At 40.3% G+C, this 20,526-nt stretch overlaps 1 protein-coding gene across 1 annotated transcript; it reads left to right on the forward strand.

Moving 5' to 3' along the window:
- Positions 1–4,696: 4,696 nt before the first annotated feature.
- LOC144257018 (syncytin-1-like) lies at positions 4,697–6,454 on the forward strand. The gene has a single exon (XM_077802949.1). The coding sequence runs from the start codon at positions 4,697–4,699 to the stop codon at positions 6,452–6,454; it is 1,758 nt and encodes a 585-aa protein (XP_077659075.1).
- Positions 6,455–20,526: the final 14,072 nt, after the last annotated feature.

The raw sequence follows: 20,526 nt of genomic DNA on the forward strand, positions 1-20,526 counted from the left end.
CCGAAGAGGAGGAGGAACTGGAAAGGGAGATAGAGGAACTAGAGGGTCAATTAAGGAAGTCAAGAGTTAAAGCACCTACGGCTCCAATCGCTGTTACTCTCCCTCCTTACAACCCCGATTGGGACGAGGACAACCCCAGAAGGCGGGGGGGTGTTCAGTGGCAGCCTAAGACAACCCAAACTTTTCCAGTAATTGAAAACTTGGATGCCGATGGACAGCCGGCCAGAGTGCATGTTCCTCTAGCCTTTAAGGATATTAAACAACTAAAGGAGGCAGTTACTAATTACGGAACCCATGCCCCCTTTACATTGACTCTCTTCGAGTCTTTCTCTGCCAATCAGCTGACACCTAGTGACTGGCAACAGCTTTGCAGGGCTGTGTTGTCCGGAGGGGATTTTTTGTTGTGGAAAAGTGAAAATCAAGAGAGGTGTCGCGAGCTAGCCCGAGTTAATCAGGACGCCGGTTTCCCACGGCGTAACCTTGAAATGTTAACAGGCTCAGGACAATATGCTATCATAAATCAACAAGTTAATTATGATCCTGGGGTCTATGCTCAGATAGCTACAGCAGCCGTTCAGGCTTGGAAGGCTCTACCTATTTCGAATGCTGAAACAAAAATTTCAAAAATTGCTCAAGGACCCTCTGAGCCTTATTCTGACTTCATTGCCCGATTGATGCAGGTGGCAGGGAAAATATTCCCTAACTTGGAACAAGCCATGCCAATCATTAAGCAATTGGCTCTTGAAAATGCAAATTCCTATTGCCAAAATGCTATTAAATCTACCAGAGCAAAAAGTGTTGATGACATGATTCGAGCTTGTAAGGATATCGATGGAGCTCATATTACCGGACAGGTTTTGGCCACTGCCCTCAAAACGGGATTGTCAGGGTTTAATGGTAAAGGGGCCAGACCCAAAGGCTGCTTCCGATGCGGGAAAGAGGGACATATCAAGCGAAATTGTCCCGAAGGGGATAGACGGGGTTGGGAAGGCACGCCTGGCCCCTGTCCCCGATGTGGCAAGGGGAATCATTGGAGCAGCGAGTGTCGTTCCAAGTTTGATGCTCAGGGAAGCCCGCTGCAGCCGGGAAACGGAAACAGGGGCCCGCCCCGGGCCCCGAAAGCCACAGTGTACGGGGCGGTCCAGAGACAGGGCAATGTTCCAGGGAGTGGGCGACTCCGTCACTTTCCTCAGGCCAACCCTTTTCTATCTGGGAACTCCCCAGGGGAACGCCAGGAAGTGCAGGATTGGACCTCAGTTCCACCTCCCGAGCAGTACTGACTCCGCAGATGGGTCCCCAGACCCTGCCGACTGGAGCCTTTGGCCCTTTGCCGGAGGGAACTATGGGACTGATACTGGGAAGGGGCAACACTCTGCATAAAGGGCTCAGAATTCTTACAGGTGTGGTTGATGGTGATTACCACGGGGAGTTAAAAGTTGTTGCCGAGGCTACCCAAGGGATCGTTATTATTCCCCCCGGAGAACGCATAGCACAATTATTGCTGCTGTCGGCGGCGGCATCCCTGCCCAGCCGCACCCTACAGGCAGCCCGGGGTAATGGCAGTTTTGGTTCCACCGGCACTCCTCAAACCTTTTGGGTAGCACACTTGGACTCCCGACCACAGTTAACAATTAAAATACAGGATAAAATTTTCAAGGGAATATTAGATACAGGGGCTGATATTTCTGTTATCTCTAAGGGACAATGGCCATCTGCTTGGCCTCTCCAGGATCCCTCTGCTATATTACAAGGGATTGGGCAGACGAGACCAGAAAAAAGTGCCTCCTTTCTAAAATGGAAAGATGAGGAAGGACACAGTGGTTATTTTCAGCCTTATGTAGTGGCTGGACTCCCCATGAACATTTGGGGAAGGGACCTACTTCAACAAATGGGAGCTATCCTCACCACTCAGACCCTGAAAGGGAGTAATAAATTTGTTAATGATATGATGTTAGATATGGGATGGCTTCCCGGAAAAGGACTGGGGAAAGGACATGAGGGGAGAGCAACACCTGTGGATCCTACAGAGGGAATCACCCGAAGTGGTGGGGACCGGAGGGGGCTAGGAAATTTTTCCTAGGGGCCACTGAAGTGCGGCCACGTCCTCTATCTATCACTTGGCTATCAGATAACCCTGTGTGGATAGAACAGTGGCCCCTAACCAAGGACAAGTTACAGGCTGCAACCCTTCTAGTCCAGGAACAGCTTAGGGTGGGGCATGTAGTGCCTTCCACTTCCCCCTGGAACACTCCTATTTTTGTCATAAGAAAAGGGTCTGGAAAATGGAGGCTCCTCCAGGACCTGCGGGCTATTAATAGTACCATGCAGCCCATGGGACCTTTACAGCCAGGACTACCCTTCCCCACGGCTATCCCTAAAGATTGGCATCTCATTATTTTGGACCTAAAAGATTGCTTCTTTTCTATTCCCCTGGCCCCCCAGGATCGTAAACGTTTTGCTTTTTCTTTGCCATCAACAAACTTTAGGGAACCCTACCAGCAGTTTGAATGGACTGTCTTACCTCAGGGAATGGCTAATAGCCCTACTATGTGTCAGTACTTTATAGCAAAAATTCTGCAACCCTTTAGGCAACAATTCCCAAATTTTTACCTCGTCCATTATATGGATGATATATTGTTGGCAGGCCCTGATAGGAAAGCACTTTTCCGGTCTTATGAAGTCCTCCAGTCCCTGTTAAAGGGGGCTGGACTGATTATAGCCCCAGAAAAAGTGCAGATTCAGTATCCTTATAGCTACCTAGGATATACTATTAATAAGGTAGGGGTCACTCCCCAGAGGCCTCAATTTCAGGTGAACCAGCTCAAAACCCTGCACCAATGGCAGACATTTCTGGGGGAAATCCAATGGCTACGACCATCCCTCCATGTTTCTACTGGTGAACTTAAACCCCTGTATGACCTTTTGAGAGGAGACCCCTCACCCACCTCCCCACGTGAACCCACTCCAGAGGCCTTGAAAGCACTCAGGTTAATAGAAACAGCCTTACAAGAGATGCAGGTAATGCAGGTGGACTACTCCCAGTCCTTGTTATTCATTGTTCTGCCGTCAAAACTCACCCCAACTGGAGTCTTTTGGCAGACTGGTCCTATTTATTGGGTTCACTTACCTGCATCCCCCTCCCGGGTCTTGATACCTTTCCATGATCTGGTAATACAATTAGTTTGGAAAGCAAAATATCTAGGAGATGCCTTGTTTGGGAAAACCTTTGACATTCTCATATTACCATATAATCAAGACATTCTTTCTAAATTAAGACAGGAACATGATCTCTGGTGTCTCTTCTTCTGTAGTTTCATGGGACAGGTTGACAATCATTACCCTAAAAGCAGGCTCCTTGAAAGTCTAAAAACATGTCCAATAATTTTCCCAAAGATCCTAAAACAGGACCCTATTCCAGGCGCACAAACCGTCTTCACTGACGGGGCCAAAAATGGATTTGCTGTCGTCTCGGATGGGACCCAGGTCATCCGCAAAAAGGTGACTGATTGCTCAGCCCAAAAGGTGGAAGTTGCAGCCTTGATATTGGCCTTAAAGATCTACAATTCAGTACCCCTTAATGTTTTCACAGACAGTCTCTATATCGCCAGGCTCGCCTCCGCGATTGAGACGGCACCTTATATTGGAAAACAATCCACTATCATGGACCAACTACAGACAGTACAACTTCTTATATGGGCTAGGACAGATCCCCTCTTCATAGGTCACATTAGAAGTCATTCCGGGCTTCCAGGCCCTCTGGCGGCGGGCAACGCCGTGGCAGACGCTGCCACACATGCCACTAACCATGTATATACAATAACTGAGTATGATAAGGCCCTCCAGCTTCATAATAAATTTCACCTAAATGCACAATCTTTACGCTTCCGCTCAGGATGTTCCCGGGATCAAGCTTTAAAAATTGTCTCCCTATGTCCTACTTGTGCACCTTTTATTCATTCCCCTTCTCTGGGAGTCAACCCAAGGGGCCTTCAGCCAAATGACATCTGGCAAACTGATGTAACTCATATTCCTAGTTTCGGAAAGTTGTCCTTTGTACATGTCAGTATAGACACATTTTCTGGGTTTATCTCTGCTACTTTACATTCAGGAGAAAAGGCTAAAGATGTGATACAGCACTATGTAAAAACCTTTTCCTTCATGGGAACCCCCCGATGCATAAAAACAGATAATGGCCCAGCTTATACTAGTCAAACCTTCCAAAAATTTTGCTCACAGTGGGATATTATACACAGAACAGGAATCCCATATAACTCCCAAGGACAGGCCATTGTAGAACGGGCCCATCAACATCTTAAAACCTATTTGCAAAAAACAAAAGAGGGAGAAATATACCAGAGTTGTCAGGGACCACATGCACTGTTAAATATAACTCTGTTCACTTTAAATTTTATGCTCACAGACGCTGAAGGCCGTACAGCGGCGCAGCGTCACTTCTCCTCTCCCACCATGCAAAAGGCACAAATAAGGTGGAAGGATTTATCTACAGGAAAGTGGCAACCCCCTGCTCCACTCTTGGCTAGAGTGAGAGGAGCTGTATGTGTCTTCCCTCCAGGGACGGAAAAACCCATTTGGGTCCCGGAACGCTGCACGAGACCGGTGGACATAGACTCAGGAAGGAGCGATGACCCTGGGACTTCAGGTTCGGCCATTTTCATTTCTCCAAAGAAGTGACAGAATGAGTTTTGCAGGATGGATCTTCCTTATAACGGTCCTGTCATACAGGCCTGCAGACGGAGGGCTAGAACCCCCACCAGGTAATATCCATCAACATCTTTTTGGGACCCCCTGCGAGTGCAGGGGAGGGATTTGGAATCAGGCCCCCAGTAGCTGGATTCAGACAGCCGATTGTGTAACCAAGGTAGCCTACCTCCGGGCTGAAGTTCATCAACAAATTGGGGGATTTCACCACCCTAAATGGGTATGCGTGAACAAACCAAAGATTAACCCCCCTGGTCCCGAAAAAACCCTCAGTAACTGCTCCACAACTTGCACTTATACCTCAGCAGTTCATGTCTCTTGCTATGAGACGGCCTCGATTTGTGTACACAAGGGACAACAGTATTTTGAGGCCAGATTGACCGAGACCCGGTCGGGGGAGGGGGTGGGAATGACTTCTCACTTCACTCCGTTTCTTTTCGGCCAAGGGGGAGTTGAATCTAAACTCCGGTTGGCTGGGTGCCAGGGTGAGGTTGGTAAGTCCTCCTGTTGGCCTACTGCAGCCCCTACAGGGATCTCTGACGGGGGGGGACCTACTGATTCTGTTAAACATCTTCAAGTTATCAAGCTTTTGAAACCACAGGTCCCTGACCTCATATACCACCCCTTGGTGCTGCCTAAGTCTCAGCTCCCAGATCTGGATGCCAATACGTGGGATATCTTAAAAACCACCCTTTTCTTACTTAACAACTCTGATCCCACGCTTGCTAGTGACTGCTGGCTCTGCATGACAACAGGGGCAGTCATGCCCATGGCAGTTCCTATCAATGCCACCATATCTGATGATGAGATCTGCCACCCCGGGCTGCCTTTCAAGGTCCAACCTTTGGGCACTTTTACAGAATGTCTCCTAGGTGCAATGCAAAACAACATCTATGATGTTGATGTTGGAGTTACTTCCTTTGGAAATTGCTCAACAGTAAAAAATTATTCCTCACCCACTCCAGCCCTCTGTCCCCCTAATGGCACTGTTTTTATGTGTGGTGGGAACTCTGCCTTCTCCCAACTCTCTGCCAACTGGACAGGTGGCTGTGTCCTCGCCTTGCTCCTCCCTGACATAACCATTGTCCCTGGGGATGAGCCCCTGCCCATCCCCAGCCTAGAGACTCTAGTGAGAAGACACAGGCGAGCTGTACAGGCTCTACCACTACTCGCCACACTGGGGATAACGGCTGCTGTGGGCACAGGCACAGCTGGACTGGGTACAGCGATACATTCTTATTGCCGTCTATCTCAGCAGCTTATAGATGATGTGCAGACCCTATCTGGCACTATTGGGGACCTACAAGACCAAATTGACTCTTTGGCAGAAGTAGTCCTTCAGAATAGGCGAGGCCTAGATCTGCTGACCGCCAATCAGGGAGGGATTTGCTTGGCTTTGGGAGAAAGGTGCTGCTTCTATGCCAATAAATCGGGCATAGTTCGCACTAAAATCAAGGAGCTTCAAGAAGACCTAGAGAAAAGGAGAAAAGAATTATTTGAGAACCCTCTTTGGACTGGGATGAATGGGTTCCTGCCCTACCTTCTTCCCCTCTTGGGGCCCTTACTGAGTCTTCTTTTGATTGCAACATTGGGACCTTGTGTTGCAAATAGGATAACTCAATTCATTAAGGACCAGATTAACATTTTAACCTCCAAGCCAATACAGGTTCACTACCAACGCCTGGAGATGGACGACTCCGCCCACGAGGTGTACTTACGACCCATCCGGAGATGAGATGTAACTGGACAGGAGCCAATACCCAGCCCTCCTATGTGTCTGCTTTTGCCCAGGTCCCTAATTACCCTGCTGACTTGGTGCCGTCATCCCAGACCCTTACTCAGAAAGCTCCCTGGTCATAGCTATCCCACTGGCAAAGATTATGACTGGAATCCGCAGTTGTGTCCTGCTGGCCATGACATCCTAACTGAAAAGTGTCCGTTTACGTAGGACAAGAGCTGATCTTGTAGTACCCAGTGACGGGCAACTTCCACGCTTGCACTGCAACCTAAGCCAGGGGAATGGGGCCTCCCCAGAGACGGGTAAGCAGTGTAGGGGCGGTGGACGACCTAAGACAGGGGCTACTTGATTCCCTTTGACATGCAAAAAACTAAAGAGGGGGACTTGCTGGTGGCAGGCCTTCCCTGGCCCCTGGGGCTCAGCCCCGAGTTTCTTGTTCTGCATGTCAAAGTGGCCAGCTCACAGGGTCATGAAGCAGGCTTGCGGTTTCATGTTTATCTGCCTCAGACATATGTGCCTTTTTGGGAACATCTTGGCCTTCTCGGAGCTTTCTGATAAGGGACGGTCACGGTAACCCAAGAGTAGCAGGTGTTATTCCTCCTCTGTTTTGGCTAAATTTCCACTACAGTTATAGAAAGTATATAAGGGAAAAAACTTGAATAAAAAAGGGCACACATGCCTCCTCCTGGATGAAGAACCTTGGTGTCCTGTGATTTTTTTTTTTTAACCTCGACGTCTCTCGCCGGACTCGGTTCCCGTTAGCCGGACGCGGCACTCAGGTTTCCCATGAGACAACATCTCCTTTTAAGTTCCTACAAGGCTCAATTTGTAGCAGGATTTCAGCCTTCTGTAGCCAAGAACATGTTGAACCACCAGAAAAAAATGTGGTAATTTTTCTGGATATTAGGGCTCTATCTGAAGTGTAAGGAGTAAAAATTTGTTCCCATGATGTAGGCTCCCTATTTACCTCTCTTATTGTTTCTCTTGCTGAGAAAAAACTTTTTAGTTTGAGTAAGTCCCATTTGTTGATTCTTGTTATTAACTCTTGTGCTATGGGTGTCCTATTAAGGAATTTGGAGCCCAACCCCACAATATGTAGATCAGATGTGTTTCTCTTCTCTATTGCCTTCTCAGACATGGTATATCTGAAAGTACGGGGGAAGAGCCACTCATATGACCTCCAGTGGTAGGAAAGAGTGAGTCTTAAGTTCTTGAGTGTCTTCTGAAATGTCCAGGCTGCTGTTCAATTGGTTGTTTCTGCCCAGTCCCATAAGTAGTGACAGTAAATGTATTGTGATCCTACTAGATATCCTTTAAGATGTGGGTTACCACCACTCCAATAGAATCCTTAATGTCTGGCATTTGTCTTTAGTCACAAGCAGGCAAGGCAGCCTCTTTGTCCCCACTCCAGCCCCTCTGTAGCTGCTCAGTGGTACTTGGGGGAAATTCTGCATCTCCTATCTGACATATGCAGCTGATAAGGCATCAAAATGATGGCAGCCTCATTTACCCAGATCCAATGCTTTATTACTAAACTCCAGTTGACAGGGTCACATGTGTATCTCCTTCCTAGTGTGGTATATGGAGAGAAATCATAGTCACAATTTTTTTCCGTATTTATTCTCAAACTAATTAACATACCATCTCCCATGCCTCATCCAAAAACTTTTGACTTGGAGATGTGTTATGTACCTTTCTTTGTCTGCATCTGACTTCCTTTCAACATTGGCCCTTCACCCCTTGTCTGAATCCACCTGGTTGGAATGCAGTGAGCCACCCACATATTGCTTCTCTTGATGAAGGAACTCTGTCCAATACCCTCATTCTTTTTCCTAGGTCATAGTCAACCTTAAAGGTAGTAGGGCCAAATTTTTGATGCTGAAAAAAAAATTTATGAGCACCCGTGGAACCATTTTCTTAATATAATCAAAAGAGGAGGAAATTTCTTCTTTCTTTCCTCAAGCATGGATTTTAAGATCATTTTCACAAAAATGACTATCAAAACCCCTTTGTTCTTCAGATTAACAATCATATTATGTGTATGCACATGCAAATGTTTTTTTTAATTTGATACTATTTATCTCCTATAGAATTACTAGTTTAAGAAACTTGCCCAAATTCACCTCAGCTGACATAAAGTCGAAATTCTGAAACTCAATTCAAAACTGTTAATCTCAAAGCTGACCGTCTATGCCACTTGAAAGTGTAATTTTTTTCCAAAGAAAATGCACAATTTATCTACTGACTTTGCTTCCCAATACCTTTTGAAAGAATAATTTGAAGACATCCTAGCTAGCAATGATTTGGCTCAATGTACAGGAAAAAAAATTAGTTTTGTTGCATCTTTTGCAGTCTTATGCCAACCCCAGTGTGTCTATGTCTCTGAAATGGTCCATATGATTTACAGAACCAAGTAAAATAATGACTGGACCCACATAACTAGATAAAGTGTTCCTCCAATAGTGTGTAGAATTCTGCTCAGGCTACCCCACATTTAGGGCTTTGTTCCCTGAAAGCCAGTGTTTTTCCAAGTACTGTAATTCTTAATCAACTTCCATGATTTTTGCCATAACCTGATTTATTTTATTATTAGCATTTAATTAATATTTTATATTTGAAAAAACTTTAGGTTTTCAAATGCTTGCTTTCTTTCTTTCTTTCTTTCTTTCTTTCTTTCTTTTTGTGGTGCCAAGGATCAAACCCAGGACCTCACACATACCAAGCATGCACTATACCACTGAGCTAGCTACATTGCCAATTCATTAAATTTATTTTTAAGACAAACTGAATATCATTACTATGAAAATGATAGAATTTATAATAGGTGCTAACTATGAATACATTGCAAATATACTAATATTATTATGTTTCAAAATTTAAAAAATAAAATTCAAGCAATAAACAATTTCTTAAAAATAATAAGTCTTTCAATAACAGGAATGGAACTAATTATAATCAGAAATGAATTAAAATTTGTTTGGATATTCTTAGTTTTGTTAAAGGTAGGAAGATAGTTGCATATTACTAAGAGTTTTTAAATTTTTAAAATTTTTATACAAACCAGAAGTCAAACTTAGAAAAACTACTGGATTTCAGCTAAATCTAATCTTCTCACAGTCTTTATTTCTGTACTCCTATTGCCCCCATCAGCCAAAGTCTTTACAAGCCTGCATCAGAGCCTGCTGGGTGTCTGTGTCCATGGCTGAAGTGGGGCTTTCTGCTTTCCTAATGAACATGTCTCTCACTGGCCAGGCCACACAAACACACCACAGGAGGCCTCCTGAGCAGGTGCTCTACATGGCATTACACTCCATTAGGACATGTGTGGTATGGTGAAGTTCAGAGGAGAGATCCTCAGTTCAACAAGAAACACAGCCGAGACCTGGGCTGGCAAACGGAAATTAAAGACTACCACTACTGTATGTACTTAGGAGATGGGATTTGGAGATTAATGCAGTGTCTGGGTCTTGGGGTCATGTCTACCACTTGGCTGTCATCGGTTCAGGGCACTGAAAGGTGACTTGGAGTAACAATTGGGCATTCTGATGCAGCCAAACTTATTCATTTGGAAGAAAACCTACTTCCTTGTCTCTTTTCTCCAAGGTCCAGCCCTGTAATTTCTGTATTAGGACAAAATCATGAATCAGAAGTCCTTTGCCATACATAAAAGCTCTATGGAAGACAAAGCCCAGAGGCATTGGACTTCCCCAATCTTCTGCTCATTGTTTCCTGCCTTGACTTCATAGTAGAGATGAGAGTATGTGTTGGGGAAGAGAATTAACTGCAGTGTGCCTCTTCAACATCCCCTTTTCCACAGAATGTAGTAGATGGAGTTTCAGAAATGATAGAAGGATGAAACTGACCTCAACTTTTGTGGCAAAGGGAGTAGTAAGCCAGTGCATTTCCTTCTCTTTAGCTCCCACACAAAGAGAAAACAAGTTGCCTAACATGTCTAAAACCTAGAGCCACAGTCTTTGATGATGGCTCTCTAATTCTAATGTCCATAAATACATCCTTTTCTCCACTAAATTAATGATATCCTCCTAATATAATATGGTAGTGACCACTACTCATTATTAAAGGTGGTAACTTCCCATTCCAAATTATCCCCTACATACTATGATTTTTCTGTGAACTTTCAATCACTTATGAATGGTTCTCCATTAATGATCCTTTTGTAGATTAGTCTCAGAAACACTCTCATAATATCATTTTCAAAAGCACTAAGGCATGTATCTTTTAAGATACAATATTTGTCCTCTAACACACAAATTATTTTACCTACTAGTAGTGCTATGCATATACCAACTAAAGCTCACTGACAAAGGCTGTATACTTATGGACAATTAGTGTTTTGCTTTTGGAGATACATATATTTGTGCATATGAGATAAAGACAGGTATGTCAGCAGAGTTGTATGTTTGTATAACTTAATTGTTTCCACCTGAATCTGAAAGAATATCTAAACTCTACCTCATAGTCATGGATCATAGGTGTTAAAGGCAACCAGGTCTAGCATATAAAGACCACTCTGAAATGTTCTTTAGATCAGAGGACTACAGCTTAATATGGATGGCCCAGTATTTCATATACAACTTCCTCTTCTCTTCTCTCCCCAATCATCCATTTCCCACCTGACTACAGAATAATATAAACAGCCATTCTGTCCTTGGAATACATAATACCAGTTGCTGGAGAGGAGAAATTAAAAAATAATATTAGCACAAGGCCAAATGCTGAGGCAGGATTTTGTTCTTGGATGAAGTAGAGTGAAAATCTGAAGAGTATTGAGCCTAATCCAGAACATGCCAGTCCTCTACTGATGACTACTACATCAATAAAGCCAGACCCAACAAGTGCATTATAGTGCAGGAGACCAACACAGGTCAAGGTAAGAAAAGCTGACATGGGTGAAGAATGGTACATGACAGCAAAGCATGACTACTCAAAGCCCAAGTGATGACCCATACTTTCCAACCATAAAGGGCAGAGGAGGTCTTAGAAGAGCAAAAAGATAAACAAGTTATTGAAAAGATATGAGGTTTTTCATACAAGACCTGATAAATTCATCTGTGAGGTTACAATTCTACATGGCTGCTTGACTATTATCTTTTTGTTTTCAAAGACAAGCTGTGATCCGTGTTCTCTTCTAGGTCAAATGTGTCATGTTTAATTAAACTTTATTCCTTGTATTGAAGTTGATATATTCTATCTGGTCATTGCATCTTTGTAAGAAAAGGAACAAATCTCTGGGGACTGCAGTCAGTGCACTTGAGGTAACTTCTGGTATGAAGGTGATAATTTAGGAGAGTGATCCCTCAGAATCATTGGAAATTGCCAGAGATCGTAATGACTGAATTCTTAGAAGTCAGAGAAACTAAAGATTGTGCATTACAAAAAAAGAGTAGCAAGTGAAGTGTTGATGAATTTTTTAATAAGCTTGTGATTTACTATTTAGAATGCATTTATTTCTACTAGAATTCAGTGAGAAATTAACCCAATATATCATTTTAATGAATTTATGACTATAATTGTATATACATGTGCTGTTTACTAACTATAAATTTAATATATATGATGCAATATAAATGTAATATGGAAATTCAATTTCCACTGTAAGTTTATTTGGTTACTGCAATAACTACTAAATTCTTAAGATATCAATGGAACAGTTTTACCTTTTCGGTTTTAGAGTTTAAATGAGTAATAAGTGAACTGTAAATACACTTTTTTATAAAATTTTGATTTAGCATTTAAAATGCTAAATTTAGGTAAAAGAACAGAGGTTCAGCTAATACAGGACTTGTTTTCCCTCGAGATTTGTCCATGACTATCTTTACCAGAAGATTTTCACAACAACATAATCTGCCCAGATAAGGGCTCTTCCACCATCAACAGGACTTTGTGCCATGAGGCCACAAAAAATGTCTAGTCCAAGAATGTAAGACCAAAGCAACTTGGCAAATGAATTTCAAAAGATGGCAGGAGAATCTTAGAGTGAGATAGGATCCGAATCTGAGTAGAAGTAGAATATATGAAATGGTTCATCATCAGCATGCTCTGGGAAGAAGAACCCATTTCCATGAAATTAGATAAGAAAAAAGAAAACTTAAGTTTTAACAAATTTGATAATGTCATGTGTAGATAGGCTGAGAATACAGAATTCTCAGAGCTCAGATATCAGACGTGTTGACACCATTCCCCAGCACTTTCCTATGACTTCAGCTGAGGCTGTTGAGAGAGACAGAAAGCACCATAGAAGTCCTGAGTGCTTTTCTCCCTCTATGATGCACACATGTGCACATGTTTCTCTCTCTCTCTCTCTCTCCCTCCCTCCCTCCCTCCCTCCCTTCTTCCCTCCCTCACACACACACACTCTCCAACATTTCATGTATACTTTTTGCATCCAAAGCAAAAGCCACAAGCTGCTGAGGAGAGGGAGGAAAGTCAATGTACTAAAGTACCAAGAATAATCTGTTGCTCCTTGTGATGGAATAGAACCCACCCAACCAAAGTCCTCTGGTGCTGGGGCAAGGAAGTGAAGTGAGGCCAAGACCACAGCTTCTGGGAAACAGTAAAAATAAAAGTCATCTACCTCACACGGGGAGAAAAATAACTACAAAACAAAAAAATCTAATCAGAAGGACCTTTCCAAGAATATAAGTAACATTTATAATCCATTTTAATAATAGAATACCATCAACCTGCTTCACATGGTCGAAAATATATCAACAGATGGTTTATCAAAAAAGATATGTGAATGGCATGAGCACATGAAAAGGTACTCATCATTATTTTTTTACTGCAATGAGATCACTGCACACCTACTAGAATAATTTTTTTTTAATTATCACAATAGAAGACAAGTATTTGAATAACTCAAAAGTTCATTCATTATTGGTAGGAGGTTAAAATGACCCAGACATTTTGAAACGTTTGGTAGTTTCTTACAAACACAAGCATATATACCCACACCACAGAATGTAAATTCCATCCCTACATACTTATCTAAGAAAAATAAAATCTTGTGTCTACTAAGAAAAACACACATGGCAATATTTACAGCAAATTTATTTATAATTTCCCCAAAGTGGAAATAGTCCTTGTCTCCATTAACTGATCAATGGATGACTGGATCGTGATGTGTATAAATGAAATTGAATGCTTATTAATCAATTAAAATGAAAAAACTACTGCTGTATTCAAACATGGATAAATCTCACAGAGTAATATATTAAATAGGAAAAACTAGACACAAGTACAACTTTGTGTCTATAATTCTGTTTATAAGATTATGAAAAAGGCCAAACTATGGAGATACAAACCAGATCAGTAGCAGCTGACAATAGTTTCACTGCTCAATGGGCCCAGGGAATTATCCTGACTGATCATGCTTCCTCCCACAAAATGGAACAAAACAAGGGGAAAACAGTAGTTATTTCACTGCAATCTCAGATGCAGAGTGTTCAAGTGTAGAAAAACTGCTGGAAAAACTTGCCTCCTATGCAGATTTTGAGCCCAGTTTAGGAAGCTGCCAAGTTATTTCAATGTTCTATTGTCCCAGAGTAGAGCTCAGTGTATACTGTGCTCTCCCCACTAAGACTCTTGCTGCATGGAGCTATCTCGAGACTCCATCCAGGATCCTATGATTAGCAAGGCAGCTGACCTCAGCAACTCCACCAACCCAGCCCTGAGAATCAGCACTTAGGCAGCCCACCTGAGCAGCTTGACTTGCAGAGACCTCTAGAATATCCGTGGCCCTGTTCACCACCCCTAAGTCCTTGGTTAAAGGAAAGATGCACCACCAATGACCCCCCTTTGGCTCTAGAATGTAGCCAGGAAGCCATGACTGAGTGATTTTGTCCACAAAGACCAAGGGAAGCGGCTACTTGGGACTGTACATCCACCCTCAGCCTTGGAAAGCAGCTGGGCAAATCTCCTTGAACAGGGTGATAATAGAGACATTAAAAAGTCACCTACGCAAGTCTTCAGACTCTGACAAGTGCCCTATCTGAAAAGTACCCTGTCTCAGCCCATGCAAGTCTTCAGACTCTGACAAGTGCCCTATCTGAAAAGTACCCTGTCTCAGCCCAGTGATGTAGTTTGGCCCCTCTGAAGCTCTCAGCCATTAGCATGCACCTCAGCCTACTACCGGACATACTGTACCATATCCTCCTAGGCCCACTAGGGTGACTCTGCCCACAAACATTCTTGGAATCTAATGGGTACTGCATATCCATATCCAGGAACACTGTACTCAGAGCTGCCAGTAAACCCATTCTGCCTAAAGGAGATGCAACCCATTGGCAGTGGATCCTCACAGCACCTGTAGTTTAGGGCACCAAGACATCTGCAGAAACTGCTTACATTGATTACGAATGAAAAAACGACACAGATACTACACCAAAGTACCCACCTGGAGTCAAAGCTCACCCAGCACACGTAAGCACTGCCTGAGGACACATTACCAACACAAAGTCCTTTACAATGAAAAGAGCCCTATAAAACTGGCAGAGGCACCTGACCCAATGGGTACGCAAATACCAATGGAAGGGCATAAGAAGCATGAAAAGGCACAGTATCATGAGGCCTCTAAAAGAATACAATGGCACTCTAGCAGCAGAATCCAAAGAAAATGAAAATGATGAGTTTTCTGACAAAAGAATTCAAAAGAACGAGTTTAAAGAAATTTAATGAGATACCAGAGAATACAGACAGACAATTTGGAAGACAATTCGTGACATGAATGAGAAATTCAGCAAAGACAAAGATCCTAAAAAGAACCAATTAGAAATCTTGGCACTGAGTAACTCAATAAATAAAATCCAAAATATAGTTGAAAGACTGAACAGCAGCAATGATCAAGCAGAAGAAAAAAATTCTGAGCTTAAGATAGGTTTTCTGAAATAAGCCAGTCATATTTTAAAAATAAATTTTAAAAAAACATAGAAAGCCTTCAAGACATTGTACTCTATTAACTGAGCATACATTTGCATTATTGGTATATCAGAGAAGTAAAAAGGGAAGAGAAAAGTTCATTTAATGAAATAATTGCTAAAAGCCTTGCAAATCTTGAGACATATAATCAGGTCCAGGAAACTCAAAGGAACCCTAATACATTTGACCAAAGAAGATCCTCTATGAGGTATATCACAGTTACACTACAGAAAGTAAATGAGAAATCTAAAAATAAGAGAAAAGCATCAAGTCATTGATAAGGGACTTCCCATTAGAGCAGCATAAACAGAATTGTTAGAAGAAACTTTATGGACCAAAAGGGAAGGGTATAATACAAAGTCCTGAAAGAAAAAAAAAAAGTGCTGACCCAAGAATACTATACCTGGAAAAATTATTCTTCAAAAGCAAAGAAGAAAAAAGACTTTCCAAGACAAGCAAAAATCGAGGAAATTCATCACCATTGGACCAGCCTTACAAGAAATGCTAATGGGAGTCCTACCCTAGAAACATCAGAATAATAACAGCCATTGTGAAAAACAAGAGAAAGTACAAAACCCAACACCCAACAGCAGAACAGAAAGGCAAGAGATAAAGAGAAGAAAATGAAACTCTAACACCAAACCACAAATACAGGACAGAAAGAAAAAATTAAAAGACAAAACAGCCATAAAAATTATCAGAATGACAGGAGTATGTCTTTGCTTATCAATAAAAACCTGGAATGTAAAAATATTAAATTCCCCAATTAAAAGATACAAATTGATTAAATGGATAAAAATCTAGACCCAATGATATAGTGCCTACAAGAAACTCACGTCCTGTTAAAGACACACACAGACTGAAGGTGAAGAAATGGAAAAAGATATGGCACATGAAAGAAAACCAGAAACATGCAGAGGAAGCTAATATAAAAATGAAGTTAAAATCTATAAAAAAGAGAGAAAGAAGGTTGCTGTCTAATAATGAGGGAATGATTTCAACAACTGAAAAATTATTATAGATACACATGCATCCAACACTGGAAGACCCTGTTATACGAAGCAAACATTATTAGATCTAAAAGCAGGGAATAAACATTGATACAACAGTTTTAACAGACACCCTTGTATCAATAATAGTTTATCAATGGACAGATCATCCAGACACAAAATTGGTAATGCAACATTGGTCTTTTAACTATATTATAAACCAAAATGGAAACTTTTAGAACTGATAAATTCAGGATACAAATCAGTAGATTTTTTTTTACACACCATTACAGATAATTAACACACAATTACAGAACATTTCATTCAACAGCTACAGAATACACATTTTTCTCATCAGCCCATGGAGCTTTCTCCAGGATAGAGCCTATGTTAGGCCACAAAACAAATCTCAACAATTTTTAATTGAAATTTCAACATATATTTATCTGACTACTATAGAAAAAACCCAGAGATCAATAGCAAGGGAAATTTTAGAAACTATCCATTTACATGGATGTCAAACTACAGTCTCATGAATCACCAATGGATCAACAGAGAAACCAAAAAGCACATAAAAATTAGCAATAAGTGTCTAAATTTAAAAAAAACACACACAGATTTCAAGTAAAACTCCAATGATATAACTCAAGGAATTGAAAAATCAAAAACAAAGTAAACTCAGACTTGGTGGAAGGAAAGAGATAGAAATCAAAACAAAAATAAACAAAATAGAGACTAGAAAATACTAAAGATCAATGAAATTAACACCTTATCCTTTAAGAAGATAAATAACCGAAAATCTTAGACTCAGCAAAAAAAAAAACAAAAAATAAACCCAAAAATAAAATCATAGATGAAAAAGGTTATACTACAACTAATGTCACAAAAACAAAAAGATCTTTAGGGCCAATTATAAAAATCTATACTTTTTTCTAGGAAAACACAGAAGAAAGGACACATAAAATCTACCAAACTTTAACCATGAGGACACAGAAAACCTGACAAGACCAACACTAAGTGAAGATATTGAATCAATAATAAAACATCTCTCAAAGAAAAGCCCAGGTCTGGGTTACTTTACTGCTGAATTTTAAATTTTTAAAAAAGAGCTAATGTGAAGTCTAAAGTACTTAAAGGGAGAGAATGCTTTCAGACTCATTTTATTGGCCAGTATTACTCTAATACCAAAACCAGACAGACAAGAATATAATAAAAAAAGAAAACAACACACTAATATCCCTGATGAACATAGAAGGAAAATTTCTTATAAACATAACGGCAAATTGAATCCAAAACTACATAGAGATTATATAAAGTGAACACGTGGGGTTTATGCCAGGGATGCATAATGATTTATTTCAAATTGGTAAATGTAATATATCACATCAACAGAATAAAGAATAAAATCCATATGATCATCTCAAAAGACAGGAAAAAAAAAGCCTTTAAACCTTCAAACATCCTTTCATATAAAACCTCAAAAGTTTAGATACTGAAGGAATGTTCCTCAACACAGTTAGAACTATATGAGATAAACCCACAGCATCTATACTGTATGGGGGAAAGCTGAAATCATTTCCTTTAAGATCAGGAACAAGACATGAATGTTCACTTGTGCCATTCTTATTCAGTATGTTATTAGAAAGCTTAGTTAGAGAAATAAGACAAGAGAAAGAAATGAAGGACATTAAAAAGGAAAGCAAAAAGTCACATTATCTATGTCTGCAGATGATACAATTTTATATAAAGAAAAACCTCAAGAATCCACACTCTAAAAGGAAACTTTTAGAACTGATAAATTCAGGATACAAATCAGTAGATTTTTTCCACTGCAACAAAACTGTTGAGAAGCAAGACAAACAATTCCATCCACAATAAAAAACGTGATAGTTAAGCAGAACAATAAAAACATAGTTGAAATAAAAATAATTTAAGGAAGTAAATGATCTCTATGTTGAAAATTACACAACACTAAAGAAAGAAACTGAAGGACACACACACACACACACACAAATGGAAAGACATACCACATCCATAGAATGGAGAATTATATTGTTAAACTGTTCCTATAACTCAAAGTGATTTCCAGTTTCAATGCAATACCTATTAAAGTATAAATGGGCATTCTTTTTAAAAGTAGAAAAAAAAGAGAACTCCTAAAATTTATTTGAAACTATAAAATACCCTGAATAGCCAAAGCAATCCTGGCAAAAAGTGAAGTTGGAGGCACTGTAATACCCAACTAGAAAATATATTACAAGGGCTATGTTCTTTTGTTATTCGGTTGAGTTTCTTATTTATTTGGGGTATTAATCCTTTTTAGATGAATAGTGTGCACATAGTCTCTTCCATTCTTTACTCTGTTGATTGTTTCTTTGTTGAACAGAGCTTTGTATTTTGATGTAATGTCATTTGTCATTTTTTTCTTTTGTTGCCCGTACTTCTGAGGTCACATCCAAAAACTCTTTGCCCAGACTAATCTCCTGAAGCATTTCCCCCATATTTTCCCCCTAGTAGTTTCATAGTTTCAGGTCTTAAATTTCTGTCTTTAATCCAGTTTGAGTTGATTTTTGTACACAATGAGAGGTAAGGGAATAGTTTTTTTTTTTTTCTTCTGTGCATGGATATCCAATTTTCCCGCATCAAAGAAGAGACTTTGCTTTCTCCAATATGTTCTTTCTACCCTTGTAGAAAATCGATTAGATTGATGGACAAATGGATAAAGAAAATAAATATGTGGCTTTATTTCTGAGTTTTCTGTTCTGTTTCATTGGTCCATGAGTCTGTTGTTACGCCAGTAAAATGTGTGTGTGTGTGTGTGTGTTTGTTTGATCCCTTTGTAGTATAAGTGAATGACCTGAACAGACGTTTCTCAAAAACAGATAGCTGGCAGGGTAGCACACATCTCTAATCCCAGCTACTTTGGAGGTTGAGAAGAGGGATTGTGATTTTGAGGCCAGCCTGTGTAAAAGGTGATTTACAGAGACTCTGCTTCAAAATAAAATACAGACGGACTGGGTGGCTTGTTGGTAGAGCACTTACCTACCATAAGGGGGACCTGGTTTCAATCCCTTGTACTAGGGGGTGAGGGGATACAAATGGCCAGCATATTTATGAAAATTTGTTCAACATCAATAATCACCAGGGACATGTAAGTCAAAACCACAGTGAGATATCATCTCACCCCAGTTAAAAAGACTATTATCAAAAAGATAAAAACAAATGCTGGCAAGGATGTAGTGAAAACCTTTTATACAGTGAGAATGTAAATCAGTATAGTCATTACAGAAAACAGTATGTAATTTCCTTAGATAAATAAAATACCACAACTGGGTATATAACCAAAAGAATTAAAAAAAAGAATTCAGAGACATCTGCATTCCCACGTTTATTGTAGTACTAGTTATAATAGCTAAGATACAGAATCAAGTTTAATGTTCATTAATAGACAAATGTGTAAAGAAAATATGGTATGTCAACATAGTGAAATATCATTCAGCTATAAAAAATGAAATTCTATCATTTACAACAACATGGATGTTATGTTAAGTGAAATAAGTCATGTGCAGAAACACAAACATCCTGTATTCTCTCTTATATATGAAAGCTAAAAGGTTGATATTAGAATGAAAAAATTAAGGAAGGGTGTGAGGAACAGATGGATAGAGAAAAGATGGACAATGGGCACAGGAGTGTAATTGAACTTGAGGAATACCTTCTAATGTTCTATAGCACAGTATCATAACCAAGGCTGACAACAACTAATTGAGTATTTCAAAATAACAGGCAGAAAAGATTATAAAAGTTACCAACACATGGAAATTATGTATATCTCAAGGGGCAGATATACCAATTAGCCATATTGATGTCACACTGAATCCCATCAATATATAAAATTGCTATATGTCAATTAAAAATATATTTGAAGATATAATAGACCTATATACCTCAAATGGATGAGTGCTGTTGTACATAAATTTTATCTCAAAAATTATTACAAAGAATATCATTCATGATTTAATAACTGTCAAGTTTCATGGCAATTGGTCAGATGTGATTAAATAGTTAATGTTTTATTAAAAACAAATTATATGCCAATATCACCTTTACTATATATAGTATACCCTGTAACTACTCTCCCAG

The sequence above is a fragment of the Urocitellus parryii genome, chromosome 9 (assembly GCF_045843805.1).
Source record: "Urocitellus parryii isolate mUroPar1 chromosome 9, mUroPar1.hap1, whole genome shotgun sequence".
In the NCBI taxonomy this organism is placed as follows: Eukaryota; Metazoa; Chordata; class Mammalia; order Rodentia; family Sciuridae; genus Urocitellus; species Urocitellus parryii.

Excerpts from the sequence above, each read along its gene's own strand:
- LOC144257018 (XM_077802949.1), top strand. The coding sequence starts at position 4,697 with ATGAGTTTTGCAGGATGGATCTTCCTTATAACGGTCCTGTCATACAGG.